The sequence below is a fragment of the Momordica charantia genome, assembly GCF_013281855.1.
Source record: "Momordica charantia cultivar OHB3-1 chromosome 9 unlocalized genomic scaffold, Mcharantia_2.0 BLBB01000009.1, whole genome shotgun sequence".
Classification (NCBI taxonomy): Eukaryota; Viridiplantae; Streptophyta; class Magnoliopsida; order Cucurbitales; family Cucurbitaceae; genus Momordica; species Momordica charantia.
This window is the reverse complement of record NW_028275167.1, coordinates 2,962,044-2,984,874: the sequence shown is the minus strand read 5'-3', so window position 1 is coordinate 2,984,874 and position 22,831 is coordinate 2,962,044. Positions and strand designations below refer to the sequence as shown.

The 22,831-nt window shown below is 35.6% G+C and overlaps 6 protein-coding genes and 1 pseudogene across 14 annotated transcripts; 5 read left to right on the top strand and 2 right to left on the bottom strand.

Moving 5' to 3' along the window:
• Positions 1-549: 549 nt before the first annotated feature.
• Positions 550-1,397, bottom strand: LOC111019645 (uncharacterized). The gene is made up of 3 exons (XM_022296045.2): positions 1,245-1,397; positions 1,050-1,166; positions 550-960 (listed from the first exon to the last, which is right to left on the bottom strand). The coding sequence occupies exons 1-3, from the start codon at positions 1,299-1,301 to the stop codon at positions 769-771; spliced, it is 366 nt and encodes a 121-aa protein (XP_022151737.1). The 5' UTR covers positions 1,302-1,397; the 3' UTR covers positions 550-768.
• Positions 1,398-3,632: 2,235 nt separating this feature from the next.
• On the top strand, positions 3,633-4,339 carry LEA7 (Late embryogenesis abundant protein (LEA) family protein). Its single transcript, XM_022294458.2, has 2 exons — positions 3,633-3,736; positions 3,822-4,339. Exons 1-2 carry the CDS (start codon positions 3,683-3,685, stop codon positions 4,179-4,181), a joined length of 414 nt encoding a protein of 137 aa, XP_022150150.1. The 5' UTR covers positions 3,633-3,682; the 3' UTR covers positions 4,182-4,339.
• Positions 4,340-4,821: 482 nt separating this feature from the next.
• On the bottom strand, positions 4,822-8,310 carry LOC111018389 (WD repeat protein). Its single transcript, XM_022294447.2, has 12 exons — positions 8,095-8,310; positions 7,855-7,959; positions 7,647-7,762; positions 7,057-7,211; positions 6,891-6,979; positions 6,294-6,819; positions 6,088-6,198; positions 5,766-6,004; positions 5,592-5,674; positions 5,389-5,500; positions 5,231-5,305; positions 4,822-5,145 (listed from the first exon to the last, which is right to left on the bottom strand). Exons 1-12 carry the CDS (start codon positions 8,185-8,187, stop codon positions 4,963-4,965), a joined length of 1,887 nt encoding a protein of 628 aa, XP_022150139.1. The 5' UTR covers positions 8,188-8,310; the 3' UTR covers positions 4,822-4,962.
• A 606-nt stretch (positions 8,311-8,916) lies between these two features.
• Positions 8,917-12,496, top strand: LOC111020651 (geranylgeranyl transferase type-2 subunit beta 1). Of its 6 annotated transcripts, XM_022297367.2 has the most exons (11): positions 9,036-9,051; positions 9,164-9,231; positions 9,398-9,451; positions 9,552-9,718; positions 9,914-10,030; positions 10,869-10,935; positions 11,036-11,184; positions 11,514-11,647; positions 11,737-11,835; positions 11,950-12,025; positions 12,126-12,496. In XM_022297367.2, the coding sequence occupies exons 2-11, from the start codon at positions 9,227-9,229 to the stop codon at positions 12,230-12,232; spliced, it is 975 nt and encodes a 324-aa protein (XP_022153059.1). In that variant the 5' UTR covers positions 9,036-9,051; positions 9,164-9,226; the 3' UTR covers positions 12,233-12,496. The 6 variants fall into 6 exon arrangements, with proteins under 6 accessions (XP_022153066.1, XP_087974278.1, XP_022153059.1 ...); XM_022297374.2 differs by lacking the exon at positions 9,164-9,231 and having other exon boundaries at positions 8,917-9,051; positions 9,568-9,718; XM_088118152.1 differs by lacking the exon at positions 9,164-9,231 and having other exon boundaries at positions 8,917-9,051.
• A 1,690-nt stretch (positions 12,497-14,186) lies between these two features.
• Positions 14,187-17,149, top strand: LOC111021071 (uncharacterized). 3 transcript variants are annotated; one of them, XM_022297916.2, is made up of 3 exons: positions 14,187-14,327; positions 15,232-16,438; positions 16,845-17,149. In XM_022297916.2, exons 2-3 carry the CDS (start codon positions 15,246-15,248, stop codon positions 16,846-16,848), a joined length of 1,197 nt encoding a protein of 398 aa, XP_022153608.1. In that variant the 5' UTR covers positions 14,187-14,327; positions 15,232-15,245; the 3' UTR covers positions 16,849-17,149. The 3 variants fall into 3 exon arrangements, with proteins under 3 accessions (XP_022153608.1, XP_022153616.1, XP_087973009.1); XM_022297924.2 differs by having other exon boundaries at positions 14,194-14,327; positions 15,239-16,438; XM_088116883.1 differs by lacking the exon at positions 14,187-14,327 and having other exon boundaries at positions 15,375-15,516; positions 15,590-16,438.
• A 1,433-nt stretch (positions 17,150-18,582) lies between these two features.
• Positions 18,583-20,606, top strand: LOC148208841 (G-type lectin S-receptor-like serine/threonine-protein kinase CES101; annotated as a pseudogene). The gene is made up of 3 exons (XR_015787055.1): positions 18,583-19,799; positions 20,172-20,280; positions 20,469-20,606. The product of XR_015787055.1 is annotated as a G-type lectin S-receptor-like serine/threonine-protein kinase CES101 (transcript).
• LOC111022119 (G-type lectin S-receptor-like serine/threonine-protein kinase CES101) lies at positions 20,522-22,404 on the top strand. Its single transcript, XM_088116884.1, has 5 exons — positions 20,522-20,683; positions 20,846-21,056; positions 21,155-21,392; positions 21,671-21,821; positions 21,937-22,404. The coding sequence occupies exons 1-5, from the start codon at positions 20,522-20,524 to the stop codon at positions 22,255-22,257; spliced, it is 1,083 nt and encodes a 360-aa protein (XP_087973010.1). The 3' UTR covers positions 22,258-22,404.
• Positions 22,405-22,831: the final 427 nt, after the last annotated feature.

Below are 22,831 nucleotides of genomic sequence, written 5' to 3'. Positions count from 1 at the left end.
ATTTATTCATTCTTGAAATATTGGATTGGTAGATCATGTATATTTTAAGACTAAATATATCTGGTGCCTAATTTTTTACATAATTTTTGGTCCTTTCTTTTAAGATTCACTATTTTATCCATAACTGTATTAAAAAAAAATTCTCAATTAACCAAAGTGCTTCCTGAAAAAAGTTAAAATTTTATTTACAAATCATTAAATTACTATATTTATTTTATAATTAAAATATTTAAACGACAAATGTTTTGGTCCCTGCTTTCCATATATTTATTAAAATGCTTTATATTAAAAAAAAAATTGTTAAGAGACTAAAATGATCAAAAACTAAATGGACCAAAATGAATATTTTAAAAGTAAATGGATCAGATCAAAATGAATATTTCCAAAATGAATATATATTTTCAAAGTTTATGAAAATTGACCAAAATGGAGGAAAGATGAGTTTTTAAAAGTGAATTAAGGGACAAAATATAAAGATAATAATTGAATTGAGGCAATATTAAAAAAGGAGAGCATATATAATAGAGAACACATAGAGAGGTGTTTTAGTCAAACAAAACTTGAAATTCAATTATGAAAAAGGAAGGGGATCCATACATCACACTCTTCCTTTAATTATTATACATAAATAATCCATCTTTCATTTGCACACTCATTACTCTTGCAATATGAAAGAAGCAAATAAAAAAAAACCAAAAATAAAAAGAAACTTAAATGAGTAGAAATTATTTGAAAAATGAAGTAATTAATTCTTCATTTTTTTTCTCTTCAAATTCTAGTGGATGGATTGGAAGGGTGGTTGGTGCTGGCTGTGTTTGTGTTGGAAGGACTGTTGGTGCTGGCTGTGTTTGTGTTGGAAGGGTTGTTGCTTGGGCTGTTTGGGCTATCTGTGTTCATCCCAAGTGTGTTCTTCACAGCCTCAGCCGCTCCCTGTGCCATGTTCTTCACTTGCTCTCCAGTCTACACCAAAAAAAAACCAACCGCTCGGTTAAAAAGATGTCGTGCTCTTCATTAGATATAGATTTGAAATACATTTTAGAGACGTTAACCTGTTGGAGGAAATTTGCAGCTTGGCCCTTAAGATCAGAGGCATTTTGGGCAGATTGATCATGCGTAGATGAAGCGTTGTCGTGGGACGCTTGGTTCAAGACCTCATCCTTCTTCATCTAAAAATCGAAACAAAAATAACAAGTAAATAAATATACATCTATATAATGTTGTGTTTGATAACGATTTTGTTGTACCTGAGCTTGGCCAACGACCTCACCGGCCTTGTGGCTGATTTCCTGACGGCCTGCCATTTTGAGTGATTTGTATTTTTTGTTGAAAAACTAGAGAAGAGAAAGTATGAATGAGTAAAGGCAAATGTGAAATGTGATACACTGAAAGATGATCAAAATCAGACATTATATAGAGCTTCAAAATGTTCATATTTGGTTGGTGATTGGGCGATAAAAATGGCTTGGCTTGCACTTGGCTGTTTGTTGGCGATCAATCCCTGAGGTTGTGGGAGAGATTTGGGATTGGACTGTTTCAAATGGTTGGCCAAATCTCAACAAACCAAAGAATTTTTTTGGACACCTTTTATTATTATTATTTTTTTCATATATTTTCTTTTAAAATGACACATTTCACTAACTAATTAGTTATAGAATTTGTGGATTTTTACTGTGTACCAAAATCAAGAGTATAGAGGCGAGAAGAATTGCCAAAACGAGTATAGCTCAGCGGTAATTGACATATACCTTCAACCGAGAGATTGAGTTCGAATCCTCTCCCCAACATATTGTACTAAAAAAAGAGACGAGAAGAATTACGTAAACCTAAAAGTATACCATCTTAAGGCGGAAGTAGGCAAAATACTGATTTAAAACCGTGTGGGTTAATTAATATAAATTTGATTTCTTATGTTCTTAATTCTTTACATATGATTGATAATATAATATATCTGTTACTTCAAGAAACAAAAAGAATATTAGATGAAGGCTCAATTATTTTGGGTCTAATAATGTACAAATCTCGAATTATATATACATATAAATGAAATTTCTACCTACAATATTTTGAACGGAAACATGAGTAAACAAAAAAACCTACTATATATTAGCTCTAATTTTAAAGTGGAAAAATTTTTAGTATTGAAGAAGTAGATTCTCATTCCATCTTTGAATAATATTTTATTTTATTTTATGGATTCACTTAAATGTTGAAATTATGACAAATTAAAAAATGTAGTATAGAAATTTCAACTCTAAAATTTGATGATCAAATATTTTACGGTGTAGTTGGAACAACTAAGTCTGTTTCTTGAAATGTCAATTGATTGTGAATTTGAAACCTCATTCCAGATGTTGTATTAAAGAAGAAGAAAAATCTACTTCTTGAAAACTTACTTAAAAAAAGATAAATAGAAAAATAATAAATTAGGTCATGATTATCTTTGATAATTTATGTCGCTACAATATATATGTATCAAATATTTATTTCGATAAATATAAATATACCTTTAAATTCTCATCCCTACACAAATAACAAGGTAATTGTGGTTATATATTTTTTTATATCCACCAAAATGATTTAGTAAAGAATTAGTAAACAAAAACTAAAACAATGCTAGGTAAAATATAGAAAGTAAACCATAACCTAGTTTCAAAACCAAAAACAAAATAAACATTGTTGTGAGTGAGAAAGGGTGAATCATGCCGCTCTAGACGATAGTAGGGACCAATTCTATTGCAATAAGTCGGCCTGTGGAGAAGGCAACGCACATTTAACTATGAATGTACCGGTGAACCTACAGTACACATCCTAATAATAACAAGCCTATAGCTAGCGACAAACATGTTGGCAGGCAGCGGGAACAAGATCTCATGCCTGAAATATCCTCCAATGACTTGTCAAAGGGCGTACGGAAGAGGGGCACGCTACATCCAACGTCAAGTGGCCTCTTCTGATAGCATTCTTGCATATATAAAGGGGAGGACACCCAAGTGATAAACACTAAATAAAAGACACAAAGGCTCTCCGTATCTTCTTTCTCGATCTCTAACTTGAACGCCATAGAATATTTGATAGGACATCATTGATGTCAAGGTCCATTCTTACGCAAGAACTCTATTCGACGACCTTCACATTGGACACATAAAATTTTATAAATTAAAATAAAATTTAGTCAACTTAAACATAGTGTAACCGGTCACAGCTACACATGTATTAAATATGGATGGGAAAAAAAGATAGAGTTTAAATTAAATATTAATTATTGACGTGTAAGTAATAAGTAAGCGAATATACGAGATTGCACCGCCACGGCGAACAGCACACAGAAATTCATCTTTTTTCTTTTTGGTTTTCATTCTTCTAATAACAACACGAATAACAAAGCAATGTTATCAGATGTGCATTTAAGAGGCAGCCACCGAGGGAAGCATGGATAGACACGTGGCACTAGTGTATAGGCTGAGTCATCGATTTGGTGCTGCAAAATCCTGTGAAAATCAGAGCATCCTTCATCGTCATCCCCCCACATGGCACGTAAACCCTACACGTGTCAGCTCCCTGGACACGTGTCACTCCATTGGCCCATACCAGAACCTTATAAATGTGCTTGGTTCCATCCCCCGCTACCCTCACAATTCACAAAGCAACCAAAATACGAAAATACACAATCACAGATCAAAAAATGGCAACCCATGATCAGGGCTTCAGAGCTGGCGAAACCAAGGGCCGAGCCGAGGTTTTTTTTTTTTTTATCTTTTTTATTTATTTTCTTAAAATGCAATTCTTGTTATTATTTTTAATTTTAATTCTTTTAATTTTAGGAGAAGACGAATCAGATGATGGATACGATGGGGGAGAAGGCCCGAGAGACAAAGGACAAGACTTACGAGACTGGCCGGGCCGCGAGGGATAAGGCCCAGGAGTCGAAGGAGCAGTCCGGAAGCTATTTGTCGGAGAAGGCCCAGGCGACGAAGGAAAAGGCCTCGGACGCGGCCCAAGCGGCCCGAGAGAAGGCCCAATCTGGAAAAGAGGCGACCGGAGGGATTCTGGAGCAGACGGGTGAGAAGGTGAAGAGTATGGCCCAAGGAGCAGCGGATGCTGTGAAAAGCACTTTTGGTATGGCCCAGCACGATGATGACGTGGACAAACAGAGTGACCCCACCACTGTCTACCGGGGCTGATTCGTCATTTTGCCAACTGTAGTGTCTTTTATTCTCAGTTTGTGTTTGGTTTGTACTTTGTAATCTAAAAACGATGCCTTCTCCTCTTTTGTCGGAGAAGGCCTTGTTTGGTGTCTGTATTTTCTTAAAATGGAATAAGAATATCTTTATTATCCTTACACTTGGTTTTGCTTTTCACCCATCCAAACACAAAATATTTGTTCAAAATAAGGTTATTTTGAAATTAACACTGCATCAAGCCTTTAAGATAGGCGAGTGAGTTTAGCTCAATTGTCAATTTCGAGCTCATTTTATGTGACAATTAGTAAGCTAACTAGAATATTTTAGAATATGGTTTGCTCAAATAATATAGGTGAGTTAGGTGACAATTCTTGTTTCAGATTCATTTTATGCGGCAATTAGTAAGCTAACTAGAATATTTTAGAATATAGTTTGCTCAAATAATATTTTACATATTTTAAAAACATTCTTGAAAGATAAGGGTGGTATGGTAGTATCGAAACTTTATTTTTCCTCTTTTTTGGAATTTGGCTAATAAATTACTTTGTTATCATCTTTTTTTTTTTTTCGCTACTCAGCCCCGTTTGGAAAGTAGAGGTGACAAATTTTAAATTAGAGTTGTAAAGAATGAGTCCACACAAATTTGAAATTTCGATAATGGGTTTATATAATTCTCATTAATTAGGACTAATCATGTCAAAATTACAGATCAAGCTCATTTTTGAAAAGGGAAGGTCAAAAAATGAAATCCTACGTAAAGGATTTTGTGGCTTCATTATTATCACTCACTGATGTCATCAACTTCACCAGCACTAAGATCACCAAAAGCTTCTTCTCTTTCTTCTTCTTCTTCATCTTCATCAGTTTCCATTTCATCTCCCGATTCCTGATCATCGCTGTCGTCCTCGTCCTCGTAAATAATCGGCACAATGGCATCATTGTCATCCACCTCCTCATCAAGAACCTGCCAAAAAAACTCATTCAGCTCGAAAAAGGTCTCTGAAATTCCAATGAAGCAATGTTGAGTTGAGGGAGAAGAATGCACTTACCCCCGTGTAAAGGAAGTCCAAGCTACTTGATAGCAGAACAGCGGATTGGAAAGTTGAAATTCTAGACTCAATGAGCTGACACATACATTGAAATTATATTTGTATTAATCTAAGCTGATGATGATTTAACCAATCTCATAAAACAAACCATTGCTAACCTGATATAGAGAATTCAGGGCGAGCAGAGAAGATTCTTGGGACATTATTCTACTTGCATGTTGGAGAAGTAAACCTCTCAGCCAAGGGAGGGCACATACAAGAATTGCCCCTCTGAAAATAAGACATGAAGTTTTTTATATGATATTCTTGATTTTGAGGACACAGTTTAAAGATAACAAAAGGCCAGATTAAGTGAGATTACCTCGACTGGATAATGGATATCAGAGAGTGCAAAAGCTTAAGAACATCAGATGAATTCAATTGTGCTATTGATTTTGAGATAACCTTATAATAACAGACAATATATGAGATGTATCAGCATCAAAATGGTTAGTGGGCAAAGTAGACGTTGTGGGATTGTTTACAAAATGAATACCTTATCATCCTTGGTATATAAGCATTCTAGCAAAAGGGCGCGATCGTCAGCATGTAGTGCTTGCTTGAGCAAAACCTGAACAGAGTCTGCACTTGGTGGTATTGCAGGGACGGAAGGTTCTTCTTGTTCATGGCTCTCATCTTCGTCCTGGTCTAGCAGATTCAAACTTGCAAGTTTCTCTCCCATGGTTGGCTCATTTATATCATCATTGAATAAAACATCAGATGCGTCTCCATTGCCTACATTCCCAGATAGACATCAAATTAATGTAGCTCAATGACAATTCAACTGCCACAAGCAATAGCGCAAAGACGATCCTTACCAACACCGCTGACATCTCCAGCTGTCAGACTATCAATATCAGATGCTGCTCTTTTCTTTTTGCTTTTCTTACTTTTAGGCGTAGTAACTGCTTGTTCGATCTCATGGGGACCTGTGACAAAGTATAAGCATTGTACTTACCTGTATGAGAATGGGGACGCATGGAAAATAAGGAAAAGAATGGCAAACATGATAATTTTGTCAAACCTTGTCCAGAAAAATCATCATTTTGTTGGAGGGTTTTCTTCTCATGCGCAGTATTTAGGTCTTCCTTCACGGAATAACCAATATTAAAAAGACTAAGCTGCGGTTGGTCCATGGAGCCATGAGTAACAAGAACTGACACTTCATTGTCTCCTGAACCATCTATTCTGGAAGCGATGACAGAAATTCGATTCTTCTTAGCACTTCCATGGTTTTCCTCAGCTGATTGGGCGTCATTAGCTTTAACAGTGACTTTATTTGGACTAACCTCGTCTTCTGATAGAATCTTTAATCTCCATACATAAGCTACACCCGATACTGATACTGACAAGACAACTATGCTATCTTCTTCATTGCTAATATTTTTGCACTCAGAAACAAATGGAGGATGTTTCATGGAAAGAACAGGACCTCTACTAAGTTTTCTTGCACTCATGTCACACCACCACACTTGAAGATGTTTGGCTCCAAATTCTGATGTAATTATTGCTTTGGCATCATCAGATATAGAAACAAGCTTCACAGGACCCTAAATTTTGAATGGTAGAGTATACTCAGTGAATTGAACGCATTCAGAAGTAAGAAATTTGGGTAGCTCACCAATTTATCAGAGTGCACCATAAGCTCATCCCCGTTATCTGTGCTTAAAATCCTCAACTTTTTGCCAGCAACAGCTAAGTACTTCTCATCTGGCAAAATAGTAACTCGTTAAGTCAGTAAAGGTGCTGCCATTGCCCACTTAGCAGAGCATGGATAAGTAACTAACCAGGTGAAAAGGCTGAAGAAGAGATTGATTTTTTCGAAGCTTTGAACTCCTTGATAATGTTTCCTGTTTCAGTGTCCATCTCAGATGCCATTCCATTACTTCCAACCGTCCGCAGTCTACGGCCTTTGTTCGCAAAAGAAAGGCCAATAACTCCACTTCACAAATCAGGGTAAACAAAATACTTCATTCGCCATAACAAATAAAATAACAAACTAAGCAGATTTCAGTGTAGATTAGTAGAACCATAATTCATGTGTAAAATGAACTTACTTCAGAGATAGCTGCACTATCATAAAAGACTGAAATAAATATTATCTTTTAGATGTCTCGATCATGAAATTTATATATTTAAGGTGTGTGAACAAGGGAAGCCCCCATCCTATTAATCATTATAACATTTTATTCTCTTATCATTTTTTATCATCTAAACGTATTGCCACAATGAATGCATCAATGTGAAGCAACTAACATGGTCAATATTCGATCAGTAAATTTCATAAAATTTGTGCCCTCGAGCCTGAGTTCCATCCGATCATTCGACATTCTTTAAATTACCAAGTTATGAAGAGTCAGCAGAATTGATTACATACCCAATATGGCAACCTGCAGATACCCACTTCGTCTCACCACTTGAAGCATTTACAGCCAACACATCCCCATTATCGGTACCGATAGCAATTACACAAGAACTCTTTTTCTTTTGATGCTGAAAATTTGAGCCAAAGATTACATATATCAGACTCCCAACACATACAATACGATACCAAAGAATTAAACTTAAAAATGAACTTTCCTCACCTTTTTCCGCACAAAACAGCAGGCCAAACAGGAATAACCCACATCGGTTTTTCCCTCAGAATCCTTCCACTCTGCCAGTAAACTTCCATCACGAGCACTCCAAATCTAACAGATACATAAAAAGCGTCCCCATGAAACTAGTAAAGTAAATAACATCAATATATCCACGAGCATCGCAAAAAACTTCCATTTGCAACCACAAGGAGCCCCACATAAAGAACACAGAGTGAAGGAGCTTGCCTTGACAGTTTCGTTGGGGGACAAGATAGCCAGATAGTCGCCGTCGGGTGTGAAAGCTGTGATGGGCGGCGATTTCAGCATTTCCTTCTTCATTATCCCAGTCGATTTTTGGTGATCAAATGCAAAACTGCAAACCAGGAGAGATTTGAAGGGGTGAGACGGCACTTTCCTGCTTCTGAGGGTTTTGGCCTTCTGCTCTCTGCCTCTGGGGTTTAATTCCCTTCTCGCTTTTTTTGTACGATTTTCTTCTTCTGGCTTCCGGTTCAGAAATATGTTGGTTCGAACCGACCGCTTGGTAAAACTTTTTTCTGGTGGCACCTTGTTTAGTGATTCTAAAATATTAAATACTATTTTTATATCTCCACTTTTGAATCTTACTTTGAACTAATATTCAGACGCTGTATTTTAAAATATATAATTTATTTTTATCAAAATTTTGATATGATATTTTAGCAACTAAATTTATTGAGATGTGATTATAAATTTATATAAAATATGTTTTTATTGTATATAAAATTTATATTAAATTCTGTAAATAATGATTAAAATTGTCATTTTTATTTAAAAAAATTACAAGGCCAATATTACAAAAGTAGAGAAATTAAAACAAATCCGAACTTTAAAAGTATAGAAACCGAATATTTTAAAACTATGAAAACTAAAATGAACCCATTATGATTTATTGATTCAAAAGACGAGATAAAACTAAAAGAGAAAATTGAAATATCGAGTTAAAATCTCATTACTATCCCGTAAAATTAGTCAAGGTGTGATAGAAATTGGCATAAACCCTACGATTCACAGATAAAATGAACCGAAGCGAGACAAAATATCCTTTAAACTCAAATAAATAATTAATAAACCAAAAGTCATTTTGGCATACAGTCAGACTCGGTTTCGTTCGTTCTCTCTGTTCGTTTTTTGCATCTTCTTGCTAAGTGCTTCAGCTCGGACCAGGTTTGAACGTGGTTCTCTGACTTGATTCCATTATTTCTTGATCTGTATCACTTTGTTACTGAGATTATAATTGTGATTTGTGTTTGTCAATTCAAATTTTTCAATGAGTTAGTTGCTTTCGTAGCCGAGTAGAGTGAAGGTTTTAGTCGAATTCCTTCTTGTTTAAGGAGCACATATGCAGTTAGTTCTTGCCCAACCACTGTTTTCTTCTTTTTCGTGAGATTCTGTAAATTCATCATTCACTGATCCTCACAAAATTTCAATACTCGTTATGTTCATTGCGTTTTACTTTTCTTAGCACCGATTTCCGGTGAAATAATAAGTTAACTAAGCCAGGTCTTGACAGATGGGGGAACTGGCAGCTGAGAAGCATGTTAAGTACATCTTATCTGTTGAAAAGGTGCGTTTTCCATTCATAGATCTCATGGGTTTTTAGCTGTGTCCTTCTATGCGCTTTTAAAATACAATTCTATCTGTTTATTCTATGTACCATATCTTAGGTCGTTTTATGCACAGAGAAAGGATGATTTTCAATCTGTGGTGATGGAACATCTAAGAATGAATGGTGCATACTGGGGGCTGACTACACTGGATATTCTTGGAAAGCTCAACACTGTGGATGTTGATGAGGTTGTTTCATGGGTCATGTCATGCCAACACGAGTCAGGTTTTCAAAAAATTTACTTTCTTTGTTTCTGCCTGTGACTGCGTGTTTGCCTCGAACGAAGAGGCTAGTTCAATTACAGTTTCGTGGCATCAGATTTGAGGATTGATTACCTGATTCTTATCTGCACCAATGTGGTGTTATTTGGGGATTGAGTTATTTATAACTAATGCAGATAATTGATGCTTGGTTATACAGGTGGTTTTGCTGGCAACATCGAACATGATCCACACATACTTTACACCCTCAGTGCTGTGCAAGTCTTGGCACTTTTTGACAAGTTAGATGTTTTAGATGTTGATAAGGTGACAAATTGTATCCTTTTATATTTTGACTCCCCACCCCCTTTAGTAGGACATTTTGTTTTTCGCTTGAGCTCTACTTTCGTTAAAAGAAGAAAAAAATATGGAAAACACCTTTTCGTTGATATAATATAAAGGTATAAACAGTATCTAAGCTATCCTTTAAGAGATTAAAACAAACTACCCTAATTTGAGTTAATTATAGGAGTATAATTACAAGAAAAACTTAACAATGATCTCCAGCAAGAACATTGGTATTTGGCTAGGTGAAAAACCTCTTCCCAGTCCCTACACTTTTTGTTTAAAAGGCCATACAAAAACAGAGACCAGCTCAAGGAAAGGATTCACCAGAAAATAACTGCAAGAAATGGCTACAATCTCTTGATCGGGAGTGAGGGAAAATTACAGAAATACTTAGTTACATAGATCTAAAAAGAGGCATTAAAATGCACCATATTTCGAACATCTCCCAAGACTCCTCTAACCCTGAAAAGTCTTCCATCTTTTTCCGGCTAGGTATACCCAAGGTATGGAAAATTGGTTAGCCAAAGTACAACATCCTCTATTTAAAAAAGGAGGATGTAAAACCACTTTCTCCATCATAGTATGACAATCAAACAAAGGTGCCAAAGCCACCCTGAAAGTCTGCCAAAACTTCTAATAAATCTTGACTGCAAGGTGACAATTATGAATTTGAAGAATGTGATTCAAATCTCCTTCTGCCTGCTTGCATGGTAACACCGTTGAGGATTAAGCACAAAAGAGGATGACTTCTGTAAGGTATCAGATATTAGGGGAATTGACCCTCCCATGAACGACGAGATTTCTTGTGACACTTAACCCTATTCTAGATGTTGTTGGCTTGCAAAATGAAGACGGTTCCTTTTCTGGGGATATTTGGGGTGAAGTTGATTCAAGGTAGTCCCTACTTTCTTTTTTAGGAATTCATGCCTCATACAATCTTCACGAGTTACATAGAAAAGAATATTTATGAGATTCATTTTCTTTCTCCTTTCAGATTTTCGTATATTGCAATTTTATGTCTATCATTGTTACATCAATTGGATAAAATCAATGTTGAGAAGGCTGTGAGCTTCGTCGTTAGTTGCAAAAATATGGATGGTGGTTTTGGATGCACACCTGGTGGAGAGTCGCACTCTGGGCAAAGTATGTTAGCCATTTCTTTATCTTCCATGTAATCCTCCAAAATTGTTTCTAAAAATGACAGTTTACAAAATGAGATAGCAGATAATATGTTATCAATGCTGGTGGTAGTACAATGTTTCTTTTCGTCTGTAAACATTATATTGGTGAATTAAGTGCAACTAAAATATTCAGGCGAGAATATGTGTCTGATTTACAAAATATTGTTGACGTAAGCTCAACTAGCAGATTTTTTTTTTTTTAATATAGCTCAACTAGCAGTTACTTTATACTTACTCTGTACTTTAGTTCAATGCACCTATCTAAATGTCAATTCATTGCTGTAACTACAGTTTTCTGCTGTGTTGGTGCTCTTGCTCTTACGGGGTCTCTTCACCATATCGACAGGGATCTTCTTGGTTGGTGGTTATGCGAGCGGCAAGTGAAATCTGGAGGTCTTAATGGTCGTCCTGAGAAACTCCCCGATGTGGGTTTGGAATTTGTTCATTGTGACCACGTTTGTGTTCATTAGTTGTTCTTGTACTCCCACTTACGAATTGTGTTTTATTGCTTCAGGTCTGCTACTCTTGGTGGGTTCTTTCTAGCTTGATCATGATTGACAGGGTTCACTGGATTAATAAAGAAAAGCTCATTCAGTTCATCTTAGATTGCCAGGTTGTTTAAGCCAAATCGCTCCATTGTCTAGCTTGGCTTCTGTATTGGGGGATTGTATTGTTTCTAATCTCGTTAAGTTCCATGATATCGTTCTCGGTTCTTGGACAAGTGCAGGACACAGAAAATGGAGGAATTTCAGATAGACCAGATGATGCTGTTGATGTATATCACACATACTTTGGGATAGCTGGTACATCTTACTCTCATTTCCTATTTTGTTAACCCAAACACATTTATTGTTTGCTAATGTTAACATCTTATATAAATGCATACATTAATGAATGTTGCAGGACTTTCACTTCTTGAATATCCAGGGTTGAAAGCCATAGATCCAGCATATGCGTTACCAGTCGATGTCGTGAATAGGATTTTCCTGGGCAAAAAGCATGCTATCTAAGAGAATTAGATCTACGTCGTGTTCCTGGTAATTTAAACTCCATATCGTCTCTGTGTAATGATGGGAAGAAATTTATCATCTTGTCACATTTAGGCCTTTGGATCGTAATTTTTGGTGTGGCCATATTGGGAGCAGTAGGAATTTGAAACTTGTCTGTTCTTCCATATGGTCTGATATCATGACAGAAAGGTTTATCATGTATTGTATTTCACAGGCTGGTTTGGAAATAGTATAATTATTTGGCAGTTGCCTATTTATTTTTCATCTTGTGACGGGGTCTGTGGTTAACCGATATTGAACACCATCATTTAGTTATTGTAATTCCTTAATGTCAAAATCAGTTTACAGTACCAAGAGGATGATAGTTTAAATTCTTTTGTTTTTTAACGTTTATTTTGGGAGTAGGATGTATAATGTTTTAAACAATTGAGTTACGTTAAATTATGAATTTATTTTGTTTTAATTTTTAATATGTTATAATATCATTGAGTAATGTCGTAGCGAGTATAGTTCAGCGGTAATTGATATATATTTGAAATCAAGAAGTTGTGAGTTCGATCTTCACACATATTTGCTAAAAAAAAAGAAAAAAAGTTATATTTATTTCCGGCCTCAAAAGTCAAATTATAGTTATTTGGTACCCTATTTTACACCTATTAGCTACATGGGTGTCTACGGATATTAATGTTAACATAGAAGCTACAATATCAACTCGCTAATTCGTTGGCAAAATATTGGATCAATGTGGTCATTCAATTTTTTTTTCCTTAAGTACATGTGGATGGGAAATCTCACAACCTCTCGATTAGAGATATATGTCAATTACGGTTGAACTATGTTCGTTTGGGCGGATCAATGTGATTAGAGATTTATAACCATCATGGAATGGTTTAAGTGGTCAATGAGGGCTATTGTAAATAGCAAAGGACTTGGATGGAATGAGTTCAAACCATGATGATTACCTACCTAGGATTTAATATCCTACGAGTTAATTTGTCAACCAAATGTAGTAGGGTCAGACGGTTGACTCGTGATTAGTGGAGGTAATTACAATGACTAAATCAGTATAAACTAAAATTTATTGACTAATTGTTATTTCAATAAAATTATAGGGGTTGCCAAAACGAGCATAGCTTAGTGGTAATCAACATAATATTTTCAACCAAAGAGTTCGTAAATTCGATCCCTCCCACATGTTGTACTAAAAATAAATAAATAGGAGCTAAAAGTGTCTTTTACTAAATAGATAGGAATTAAATTTAGGAATCAAAATGAGACAAAACTCTAATTACAAAGATTCAAATTAAAGAAAATATATTTTTACATTGGTAACAATTTAATTCATGAACTTTAGTATGTAATAATTTAGTCTATATAGATTAAAATTTGCAATGATTTAGTGTTTGCAATGAAATATTTTATTAAATTTCTTATATACGTAGATCAATAAACTAATGATAGACCAAGTGTGTTTATAAATTACAAAAACTTAATCGTTGTATGATAAAAATCGACATTTAGTTTTGATAATATTTTTTCACAATAGGGACTAAATTGTTACTAATTTTAAACTACATTGACTAAATGGTTACGGTCTACAATTAAAGACTAAATTATTATAAATTTGAAAGAACATGATATAATTTGTTACGTACTAAAATTTAGAAACCAAGTTTCATTGCTTTAGTGAACGTAGTTCCTCGAAAGAAGTTTTTATGGGATCCCTATCTACCAAAATTTTGACTTCTGGTTCCGGCGAACGAATAATCATTGAGTCCTCCTCTTTCTGGACAACACATACAAATATATATATATATATATATATATATATTTCAACTAAATAATTTAGGTAAGAATTATAGTGGCGAGCGAACACGAGCATAGCTAACAGCAATGGACGGAGATTCGAACCCCATGCATTTGTATTACATATACATATATTTACATATATATGTATACATATATATAGTGACTGAAAAGGACAAAGCCATTACTTAGCGTCTTCCCATTTCTGACGTCTCTTTGTTTACAGCACCTTTCGCTGCCTTCGACTTCGTGAAAGTCTCTCTTTTCCAAATCGGCGATAAGGGCTCCGGTAAATTCTGCAACTTTAGATGATCGACCCAATTACAATTTAGAATACGTGTTCATCTTTCTTTTGATTTTTCAACATCTCCTACTGCTGCTCACAAATTCGTTTACACGGATTTAGAAATATCTGCCATTAATTTCTCTCTATTTTTCTTTTCTGGGTATCTCAATTTTACAGTTGATTGTTATCAAATTCCGACTATTAGAAATCGTAGCCTGTGTGTTTCTTGATCACCCATGGTTTACAATCTGTATGCGAGGAGAAACATTTTCTCGTGCAATTTAGTCCTTAACTAATGTTAGTGTCTGGAAGTTTTCTTTTGAATCGCGGAAAATCTTATGTGGTTAGGTGATTTCTTGGTGTTTTCAGTTTTATTTATTTATTTTTGTGCACAACTTTTAAGTTTTGTGCAATAGAGAGAGATTTAGAAATAATAATTAAGAAGCTCCTATCCAAAAAAATTGATGATCTAGAAAAATTATCAACCCTTATGAGCCATAATTTTCATCTTACTCTTATATATGCATTTTGCAATATCAAGAAATGTCTTGTGTTTTGTAGGAACTTGTTTGTTCTTGCGATCTTGCGGGGTCTTGAGCATCAAAATAGCGTAGTGTTTTATAGCCTATTCTGATCAGCTATTAATGTTAAAGGGGTTTGTGCCAACAAATCAGGGAGCTATTAATACTTGTCAATAGGACCTGTAAAAATCAGAATAGAAAGCTATCCATCATCAGATACTTTTTTTGTTTTTCTATCTGATGCTCTTGTACCTTCTTGGTTTTTCTTTTTCATTAGCCTTTTTTTCTCTTTCTTTGTTTCCCTGAGAAGCGAGTCGGATTACTTTTATCTTTATGATAACATGTTTGCTTCTGCATTGTTTTGACTGTTTCTTTTCTTGTTCAAGTTTAAAGCATCGAGATGCCAAAGATTAGAAGGGCACGCTCTTTGTCACTGGTAAAAAGTAGGACATCTCCTTATGCAGTCAGCAGAAATCGCACCGAGTCATGTGAAAATGTTTGTTCATTAGAATCAGCTCAAAATGTTAAGGAATGGGAGCAAGCTAGGTGCCCCATCTGCATAGAACATCCGCACAATGCTATTCTCTTAAAATGCTCCTCTCATGAAAGAGGTTGCAGGCCTTATATGTGCAACACCAGCTACCGCCACTCGAACTGCTTCGAACAATTCTGTAAGTTATATGGACCAATCCCTTTAATTACCCAATTGCAAGAATTTCCTTTTACAAGTGTAGCCTCTCACAGACAAATGGATGAATGTTCACCTGCTGTGCAAAATGGTCTTGGTGGGAATCAGCTTGCATCAGAGTTGATTTGCCCTCTGTGTCGGGGCGGTATATATGGATATACGGTGGTAGAGCCTGCTCGACAATACATGAATTCCAAAGTGAGGAGTTGTTCATCTGAAACATGTGATTTTAGTGGAACGTATTCTGAACTTAGGAAGCATGCTAGGTCTGAACATCCTTATGTCCGGCCATCAGAGGTGGACCCAGCATGTCGCCATGATTGGGTAAGATTGCAGCACGAAAGGGATTTGGAGGATGTACTTAGTCTTGTGCAGTCTGACTATGCTGTAGGCAGTGATGAAGACTTGAGTTTTACAAGGGCTATTAGAATTTGGATGTCATCCTTTGTATCCGAAATGTATGATTCACTCCTGGACTTGCTTTCAGACAATATGTTGGATGCTTTGAGAGACTTAGAGTCATTGCAGGAAAGAATGGAGAATGTGCAACGTGATCTCGATTCCAATTTTTCTGCTGGAGTGATTAACAATTTGTCAATGGAGACTAGGCCTTATTCCCAACATCCACAACGACGGGATTTTAGATTATCTCAACAAATTCCTCGAGCCACTCTGTTCCATGGGCAGAATCAAAGGCAAAGGGCAGAGGAGAGTACATCCCGGTCTCGACAACTGCGTTGGCGGAGTCAGACATCATTTGGTAGACACCAAAAATCATTTGAGAGCACATCACACCCCCAACAACCACACAGGCAACATGGAAGCATGTATAAGAGTGTCCCTCGAGCTTCTAGGCTTCGTTGGCGAAATCAAAGGTGTTCATCATCATCAAACCACAATGAGAGGTATGTTTATACTTTTTAACTTTCAATGTACAAGCCTTGGGCACAACATGTCTTGGAAATTTTGCAATTTCTGAGTTCTGGCACCATTTTCGTAGATTCGGGATTAAGTTAAAATTTTATGAAATGTTATAGGGAATCACAAATGACAATGAGTAACTTGTCATTTCAGCAGGCAGGGAAATTGTTAGTTTTTTCCTTCTCTAATGGCTTATAAAATCCAATGAGGGAATTGGGCAGGCCCTGTTCTTCTTAGTTAAATGAATGATCCTTGGGGAAAATGAGATCCCATGTGAGAAGAAGAAGCAGTTGATAGTAGCTGTTCATTAAATCATTCTGCGGGTCTTTGGGTTTGACTTAAGATGTCGAACTTGTACTTGAAATGATGACTTTTCCCCTATTTATTCAGGTGAAAGAATCGGGGTGCGGGTTTTGCAGATGTTTCCATTCCAATCTTAAACTTCAATTTCTCATGCCAATTGCCTAAAAGGAGATTCGAAGGACATTTCATATTCATGGGATTCTTTTCTAATGGAAAAAGAACTGCATTTACTTTAGCCAAGAAATCATGGGAGTATTTCAGCTATTTCCACGTGGTTTTTTTATTTACTTATCATATAATATAAATTACCACATGTACAGTTGGCACTTGAAGTTGACGTGGACTTGAATGTCTTTGTCCATACGTATCTTAAGACTTTTGTTTCCATCTGAGATCTGAGATCATATGCATATAATTTGTTTATCTTCGCAAGTAAGGATTAAAATATTGATATAACTATAGCTCAATTGATCGAGGTATCTATCTTCGATCAAAAAATTGTGAGTTCGAGTCATCATCTCCGCATGTTGTAGTAAAAAAAAATATCAATATTAACGTTAATGTCGATGTCGATGTCGATATTGTAAGGATATATTAATGGATGCATTGATATCGGGTAAACCAAAAAATTTATAAAAATTATTTCAAGTAATAATCAACTTCTTTTCACTTTTTTAAATAAGTTCTATATTCTTTTATTTCTATTTATATTCATATTGATGAGTAACTAACAATATTTTCGTGTTTCATGAATATTGATATATTGGATATTTATATGAGATATATCAGAGATATCAGTTGATACTTAACATCAATATCAAATAATCTAATTTACATTATATCGACATAATATTTTAATCAGTCAAAAGCTCAAGTTTCCATCTCTTTATTTCTTTAATGTCGTTTTCATATTTGACCCTTTTTGTTTGTTTATTGATAGTTGACTCAATGTTTTAAAAAATAAAAATAAAAAAGATACCTATCTAAGTGTGTTAATTCTTTTGAAATTAAGGTTTTTTTTTTTTGAGAAAATTTAAATTAAGTCTTTGTAATCCATAAATGTAAAGAAAATGATAATAAATAAACTAAAAATGATACTTTTTACCAAATTATCAATTGGTAGTAGGTATATGTATATTAATAGATCAATTTTCTATGATAACAAACGATTATAGATGGCGATGGCGTGTTAAATCCTATAAAATGAGAGTTTTTTTACTACAACATGTGGAGGTGAGGAATCAAATTCACAACCTGATATATGTTAATTACCGCTAAACTATGCTCACTTTGAGAGATGGAACGTCTATGGATGAAACTAAAATATAAAGGATGTTGAACTCCATTACTAAATAAAACATCATTATTTTGTCTTTTTAACTTTAACCTTTTGTAAAAATAAAGACTTAGATTACAAAAAAATATATATATAAAAGATGAAATTGCACGAATTTGACTCGGGAGAACGGTTCATGATAATCCGGCGAACTACTTAGGCCATCCATTCTTGCCGATTCAAGTGGGTCGTAATGTCTCACGAAATCAAATTGCCCAAGAAATTGCTCGTAAGAATTTGTTGTTCATCTTTCTTTGAATTGTGTAATGTCCGTGTGAGACCCACGACGAAGTAGGCTAGCAGAATTTCCAAGTTACTTGATCAAAACCACAAAATGTTCAACTCGTTACTTTTCCTCTTTCAATTCCTCTTACTTTTCCACGTTCAGAAGACCGGCAATGGCAGAACCAGAATCACCAAGTCAAGTGGGTCAAGAGCAAAAATTCAAAGTTGGCGTTTGGGTTTCGTCAGTTGAAAAAACTCTAATTTCATCGGCAATGGGGAGTGGGAAAGAAATTCTTTGTACTGCTTTTGCTGGTGGCGTTCTCGGACGCCCAATCGGACGTATTGGCCAAAGGCCAAGAGCTGACACCAGGGTCCAGGTTAGTTTCAGCCACGGGCACCTTTACGCTCGGGTTTTACAGTCCCAGCCTATTGAATCACACTTATGTAGCGATTTGGTACCACAGAGATTCGCAGAATCCCGTGTGGATCGCCAATCGAAACCCCAGAAATTCTGGCTCTGGCTCACCCAGCCTCACAATCGACGGCAACGGCAGCTTGAAAATTGTTCATAAAGGAGGAACAAGAAATAGGTATGCCTACAATTTCACTCTATTTGAAGTTGAAGAAGCCACCAACAGCAGCGCCATTCTGCTGGACAGCGGCAACTTTGTGCTGGGCGAGTTCAACCAGATGGGTCAATAAAGCGGCAGCTATGGCAGAGCTTTGACCATCCAACAGACACTCTGCTTCCCGGAATGAAAATTGGGATCAACCACAAAACTGGCTCCACTTGGTCCCTTACATCCTGGAGAGGCGACTATTCGATTCTATCAGGATCTTTCACCCTCGCAATGGATCCCAACAATACAAACCAGTTACTGATATTGCGCCGGGGAGTCGTCTTCTGACCAGCGGGGACTGGCAGGACGGCCGGTTTGAGTTCTCAGATGAACTCAACAATCGTGACTTGGTTTTTGATCGATTTTCCAACGAGAACGAGACGTTTTTCAATTACTCCGCCTCCAGCTCCTACCGATTGTCTTACCAGTACAACAGAGCCATTGAAATTCGACCCCGGTTGAGATTGCGCAATGATGGGAGTTTGGAGGGGAGCTTTTGGGATTTGAAACTCCAATGCCCCTTCTTTGAAAACGAGGTGTGGCCGCCACCCAAGGGCGTTTCAGAAGATGGGTGTGTGGGGAAAAGGGAGCACAAAATACCCAAATGCCGGAATCCGCCGAAACAGTTTTCCATTGCACAGAGATTCGGTGATATGGAGGGAAATGGTTCGAGGTACACAGAAAGTGAGAACTTGACAATATATGAATGCGAAAAGATTTGCATTTCCAGGTGTGATTGCATCGCCTATAGTTCTACCAATGAACAAGGCACCGGCTGCGAGGTGTGGACCATCGGAGCGATGTTTACTCCGGTTGTCGGAGGTCGCCGGATTATTTGGTCTCTACACGCAGATGCCGAAGGTAATATTCAAACTAATGCTCCGTTAGTTTCTTCTTCAGCCATTTTTGTTTAATCCTCGTGAGTTTCAAATGAACTCTTTGATTCAATTATCCTCCACCTTTCATGTGTACGTTTAGTTCCTAAATTTTGTAGGTAAAAAAACACGTTCTTATACTTTCAAATTGGTAACAATTTAGCTTCTGAACTTCAGTATTTAACAATTTAGTTTTTATTGTTTAAAATTTATAACAATTTAGTCCCTACAGTAAAAAATCTCATCAAAACTAAATTTCGATTTTTAGTGATCAATTGAACTGTGATAAATCCATGTTTCACAGGGCAGAAGTTAAACATTTTGGCCTAACTGGTTTTGGAATCTTTAGTTCGTGCAGGAAAAAGCAGGGTATGGTTACAAGTTCTTATCGGTCTAATAGTACCTACAACTGTTCTTCTATTGTGTGTCATTTTCTACATCAAATGGCGAACGCAAATACTCAAAAGGTAGTCAATATTTTAACTTCTTTACAAAGACATATATCCTCAATCAACATGTCGTGGTTCAAATTTCTACCATATATGTTATTGAAGTCAAAAAATATATATTTTAATTTCTTCGACTCTCACTTTCAATGTCTTTGTAAGTTATGAATGGCATATGAATTGAAACCATCTATTTGTCTTAATCCCAGCTATTGAAAAAATAAGGAAGAAGGACCCAGATCATCAAAATTCTCTACATGAAATGGGGGTCATATCTAAAATTCTAAGAATAAAGAACAAACAAAGAAGAGACATAAAGAACTCCGAGTTGCAGTTTTTTAGCTTTGAAAGTATAGTTTCTGCAACAAATAGCTTCTCTGACAAATGCAAGCTCGGAGAAGGTGGTTTTGGACCAGTTTATAAGGCAAGCATCATATATATTTTTTCAATGAAGCATAAGGAATCACTATATATGAGTACAAAGAATGATGGGTAAAATATTGATATGAAATAAGAAGATGATTATAATATAAAAGTCTGAACATGTTGAATCACCATCGAACTTAAAATGAGTTTGCTTTTGCAGGGAAGTTTGGGTGATGGCCAAGAAGTAGCCATTAAGAGATTGTCAAAGAATTCTGGACAAGGATTGGAGGAGTTCAAGAATGAAGCCATGTTGATTGCCAAACTGCAACACACAAATCTGGTTAGGCTTATTGGTTGCTGCATTTATAAAGAAGAGAGGTTGTTGGTATATGAATACATGCCCAACAACAGCCTTGACTCATTCCTCTTTGGTTAGTCAATTAGGCAGCTTTAACACACACGCATATATGTATAACTGTACTGTTCGAGGTTTATTTCTTTCGTTCTAATGAACAGTTTGGATATACAGATCCGGAAAGAAAGCTAATACTAAGTTGGGAAAAACGCTTGCACATAATCCAAGGGATAATTCAAGGACTACTCTACCTTCACAACTACTCAAGACTACGAATAATTCATCGAGATTTAAAAGTTAGCAACATCTTGCTCGATGATGAGATGAATGCAAAAATATCAGATTTCGGCATGGTCAGAATCTTTAAGCCTATGGAGCATGAAGCAAACACAAGCCGGATTGTTGGTACATAGTGAGTACTATCTATTTCACTCAATACTCTTCTATAAATCACCACTAGACTAAAAAGTTTAAGCCGATTCATATATAGACTTAGGGTATTAATTTGACTTGTAAGACCTATATAATATGAAATGAAGAAAAAACGACATTGGACAGACACTCATGCTGCTCTACTTTAATCATACTTGTGATTAAAAAGCTTAATAAGTTATATATCTTTTTTCTTTTTTTCATATTCTTTTACATTAATGTACATAAAACTTATTTAAAAGACACATATTATTGTAGTGGTTATATATCACCCGAATATGCAATGGAGGGTATTTTTTCGATAAAATCAGACGTTTACAGTTTCGGGGTGTTGTTACTGGAGATCGTAACAGGGCAAAAGAACTACCACAATTATGACGTGGAACAACCCGTCAATTTCATAGGATACGTAAGTTGCAGTACTTGAAGCATTATATAAATAAATAAATAAATATATATATATATATATATACACACACACACATATCTTTGGGAATGAAAAATGTTGAGTAAATTATTTTCAGGCATGGGAGCTGTGGGTGAATGGCAGAGGAGAAGAATTGATTGATTCGACTTTGTGCAGCTCCGATCAAAAAGCAGAAGCTCTAAGATGCATACACATCAGTCTTCTGTGCGTCCAACAAATACCAGCAGACAGACCCACCATGCTCGATGTTTATTTCATGATTCACAACCATTCTGCTCAACTTTCATTGCCAAAACAGCCTGCATTTTTCATTCCCAAAAGCTCACAATTAGAGGATGGCGTTGAGCTCAGACCGCAATCCGCAACACAAATCTGTTCCTTCAACGACATGTCGGTCTCGGTGATGGTTGCTAGATGAGGCCTGAGGCCACTTCAATGGGTTTTCTTCCAAACAGCCATAAAAAGAGACGATACCTCTTTTATGATACTATGCATTTAAATTTGGACCTTGTTCAAAAACATTTTATAAGAATATACAACGCTATTTTTTAACTGTTAGCAAAAATATTGGCCATATATGTATATGTAGAAACACCTTTTCAGCTTTGCAAATATGACAATATTTTTTAAATCAAATTTTTTGTTTTCTTTGTCGTTACAATTTTGCCCTTATTACTGATATATAAAATATAAAGTATATCACTAAATTTTATATTATGCATATCACTTATAAATTTTCTGTTAAGGGGAAGATTTTAGTTTAAGTAATTTGTAAGGTTTTATTTATATATCAAGTATATTAGTTATATTATTTTATTTTAAATATATCACTCATACTAATTACTATAATTACTATATATGAAGTTCAATAGGTATATTAGTTATATAATCAATATACATGATTTAAGTATATTATAATTGATTATATGATTGATATAATGTTTCGCTAATAAATCTTTTTCAAGTTTAAGATTTTAGTTTAAATAATAATG

Coding starts and splice junctions, on each gene's coding strand:
- LEA7 (XM_022294458.2), top strand. CDS start 3,683: ATGGCAACCCATGATCAGGGCTTCAGAGCTGGCGAAACCAAGGGCCGA. Junction 3,737..3,821: donor AAACCAAGGGCCGAGCCGAG/GTTTTTTTTTTT, acceptor TTTTAATTTTAG/GAGAAGACGAATCAGATGAT.
- LOC111022119 (XM_088116884.1), top strand. CDS start 20,522: ATGGGGGTCATATCTAAAATTCTAAGAATAAAGAACAAACAAAGAAGA. Junction 20,684..20,845: donor GTTTTGGACCAGTTTATAAG/GCAAGCATCATA, acceptor TTGCTTTTGCAG/GGAAGTTTGGGTGATGGCCA. Junction 21,057..21,154: donor CCTTGACTCATTCCTCTTTG/GTTAGTCAATTA, acceptor TTGGATATACAG/ATCCGGAAAGAAAGCTAATA.
- LOC111020651 (XM_088118150.1), top strand. CDS start 9,227: ATGCAGTTAGTTCTTGCCCAACCACTGTTTTCTTCTTTTTC. Junction 9,719..9,913: donor GTCATGCCAACACGAGTCAG/GTTTTCAAAAAA, acceptor TTGGTTATACAG/GTGGTTTTGCTGGCAACATC. Junction 11,648..11,736: donor GTCCTGAGAAACTCCCCGAT/GTGGGTTTGGAA, acceptor TTATTGCTTCAG/GTCTGCTACTCTTGGTGGGT.
- LOC111021071 (XM_022297916.2), top strand. CDS start 15,246: ATGCCAAAGATTAGAAGGGCACGCTCTTTGTCACTGGTAAAAAGTAGG.
- LOC111019645 (XM_022296045.2), bottom strand. CDS start 1,301: ATGGCAGGCCGTCAGGAAATCAGCCACAAGGCCGGTGAGGTCGTTGGC. Junction 1,167..1,244: donor AGGTCGTTGGCCAAGCTCAG/GTACAACAAAAT, acceptor TTCGATTTTTAG/ATGAAGAAGGATGAGGTCTT. Junction 961..1,049: donor CTGCAAATTTCCTCCAACAG/GTTAACGTCTCT, acceptor TTTTTGGTGTAG/ACTGGAGAGCAAGTGAAGAA.
- LOC111018389 (XM_022294447.2), bottom strand. CDS start 8,187: ATGAAGAAGGAAATGCTGAAATCGCCGCCCATCACAGCTTTCACACCC. Junction 7,960..8,094: donor CCCCCAACGAAACTGTCAAG/GCAAGCTCCTTC, acceptor TGTATCTGTTAG/ATTTGGAGTGCTCGTGATGG. Junction 7,212..7,646: donor TCTGCAGGTTGCCATATTGG/GTATGTAATCAA, acceptor TGATTTGTGAAG/TGGAGTTATTGGCCTTTCTT.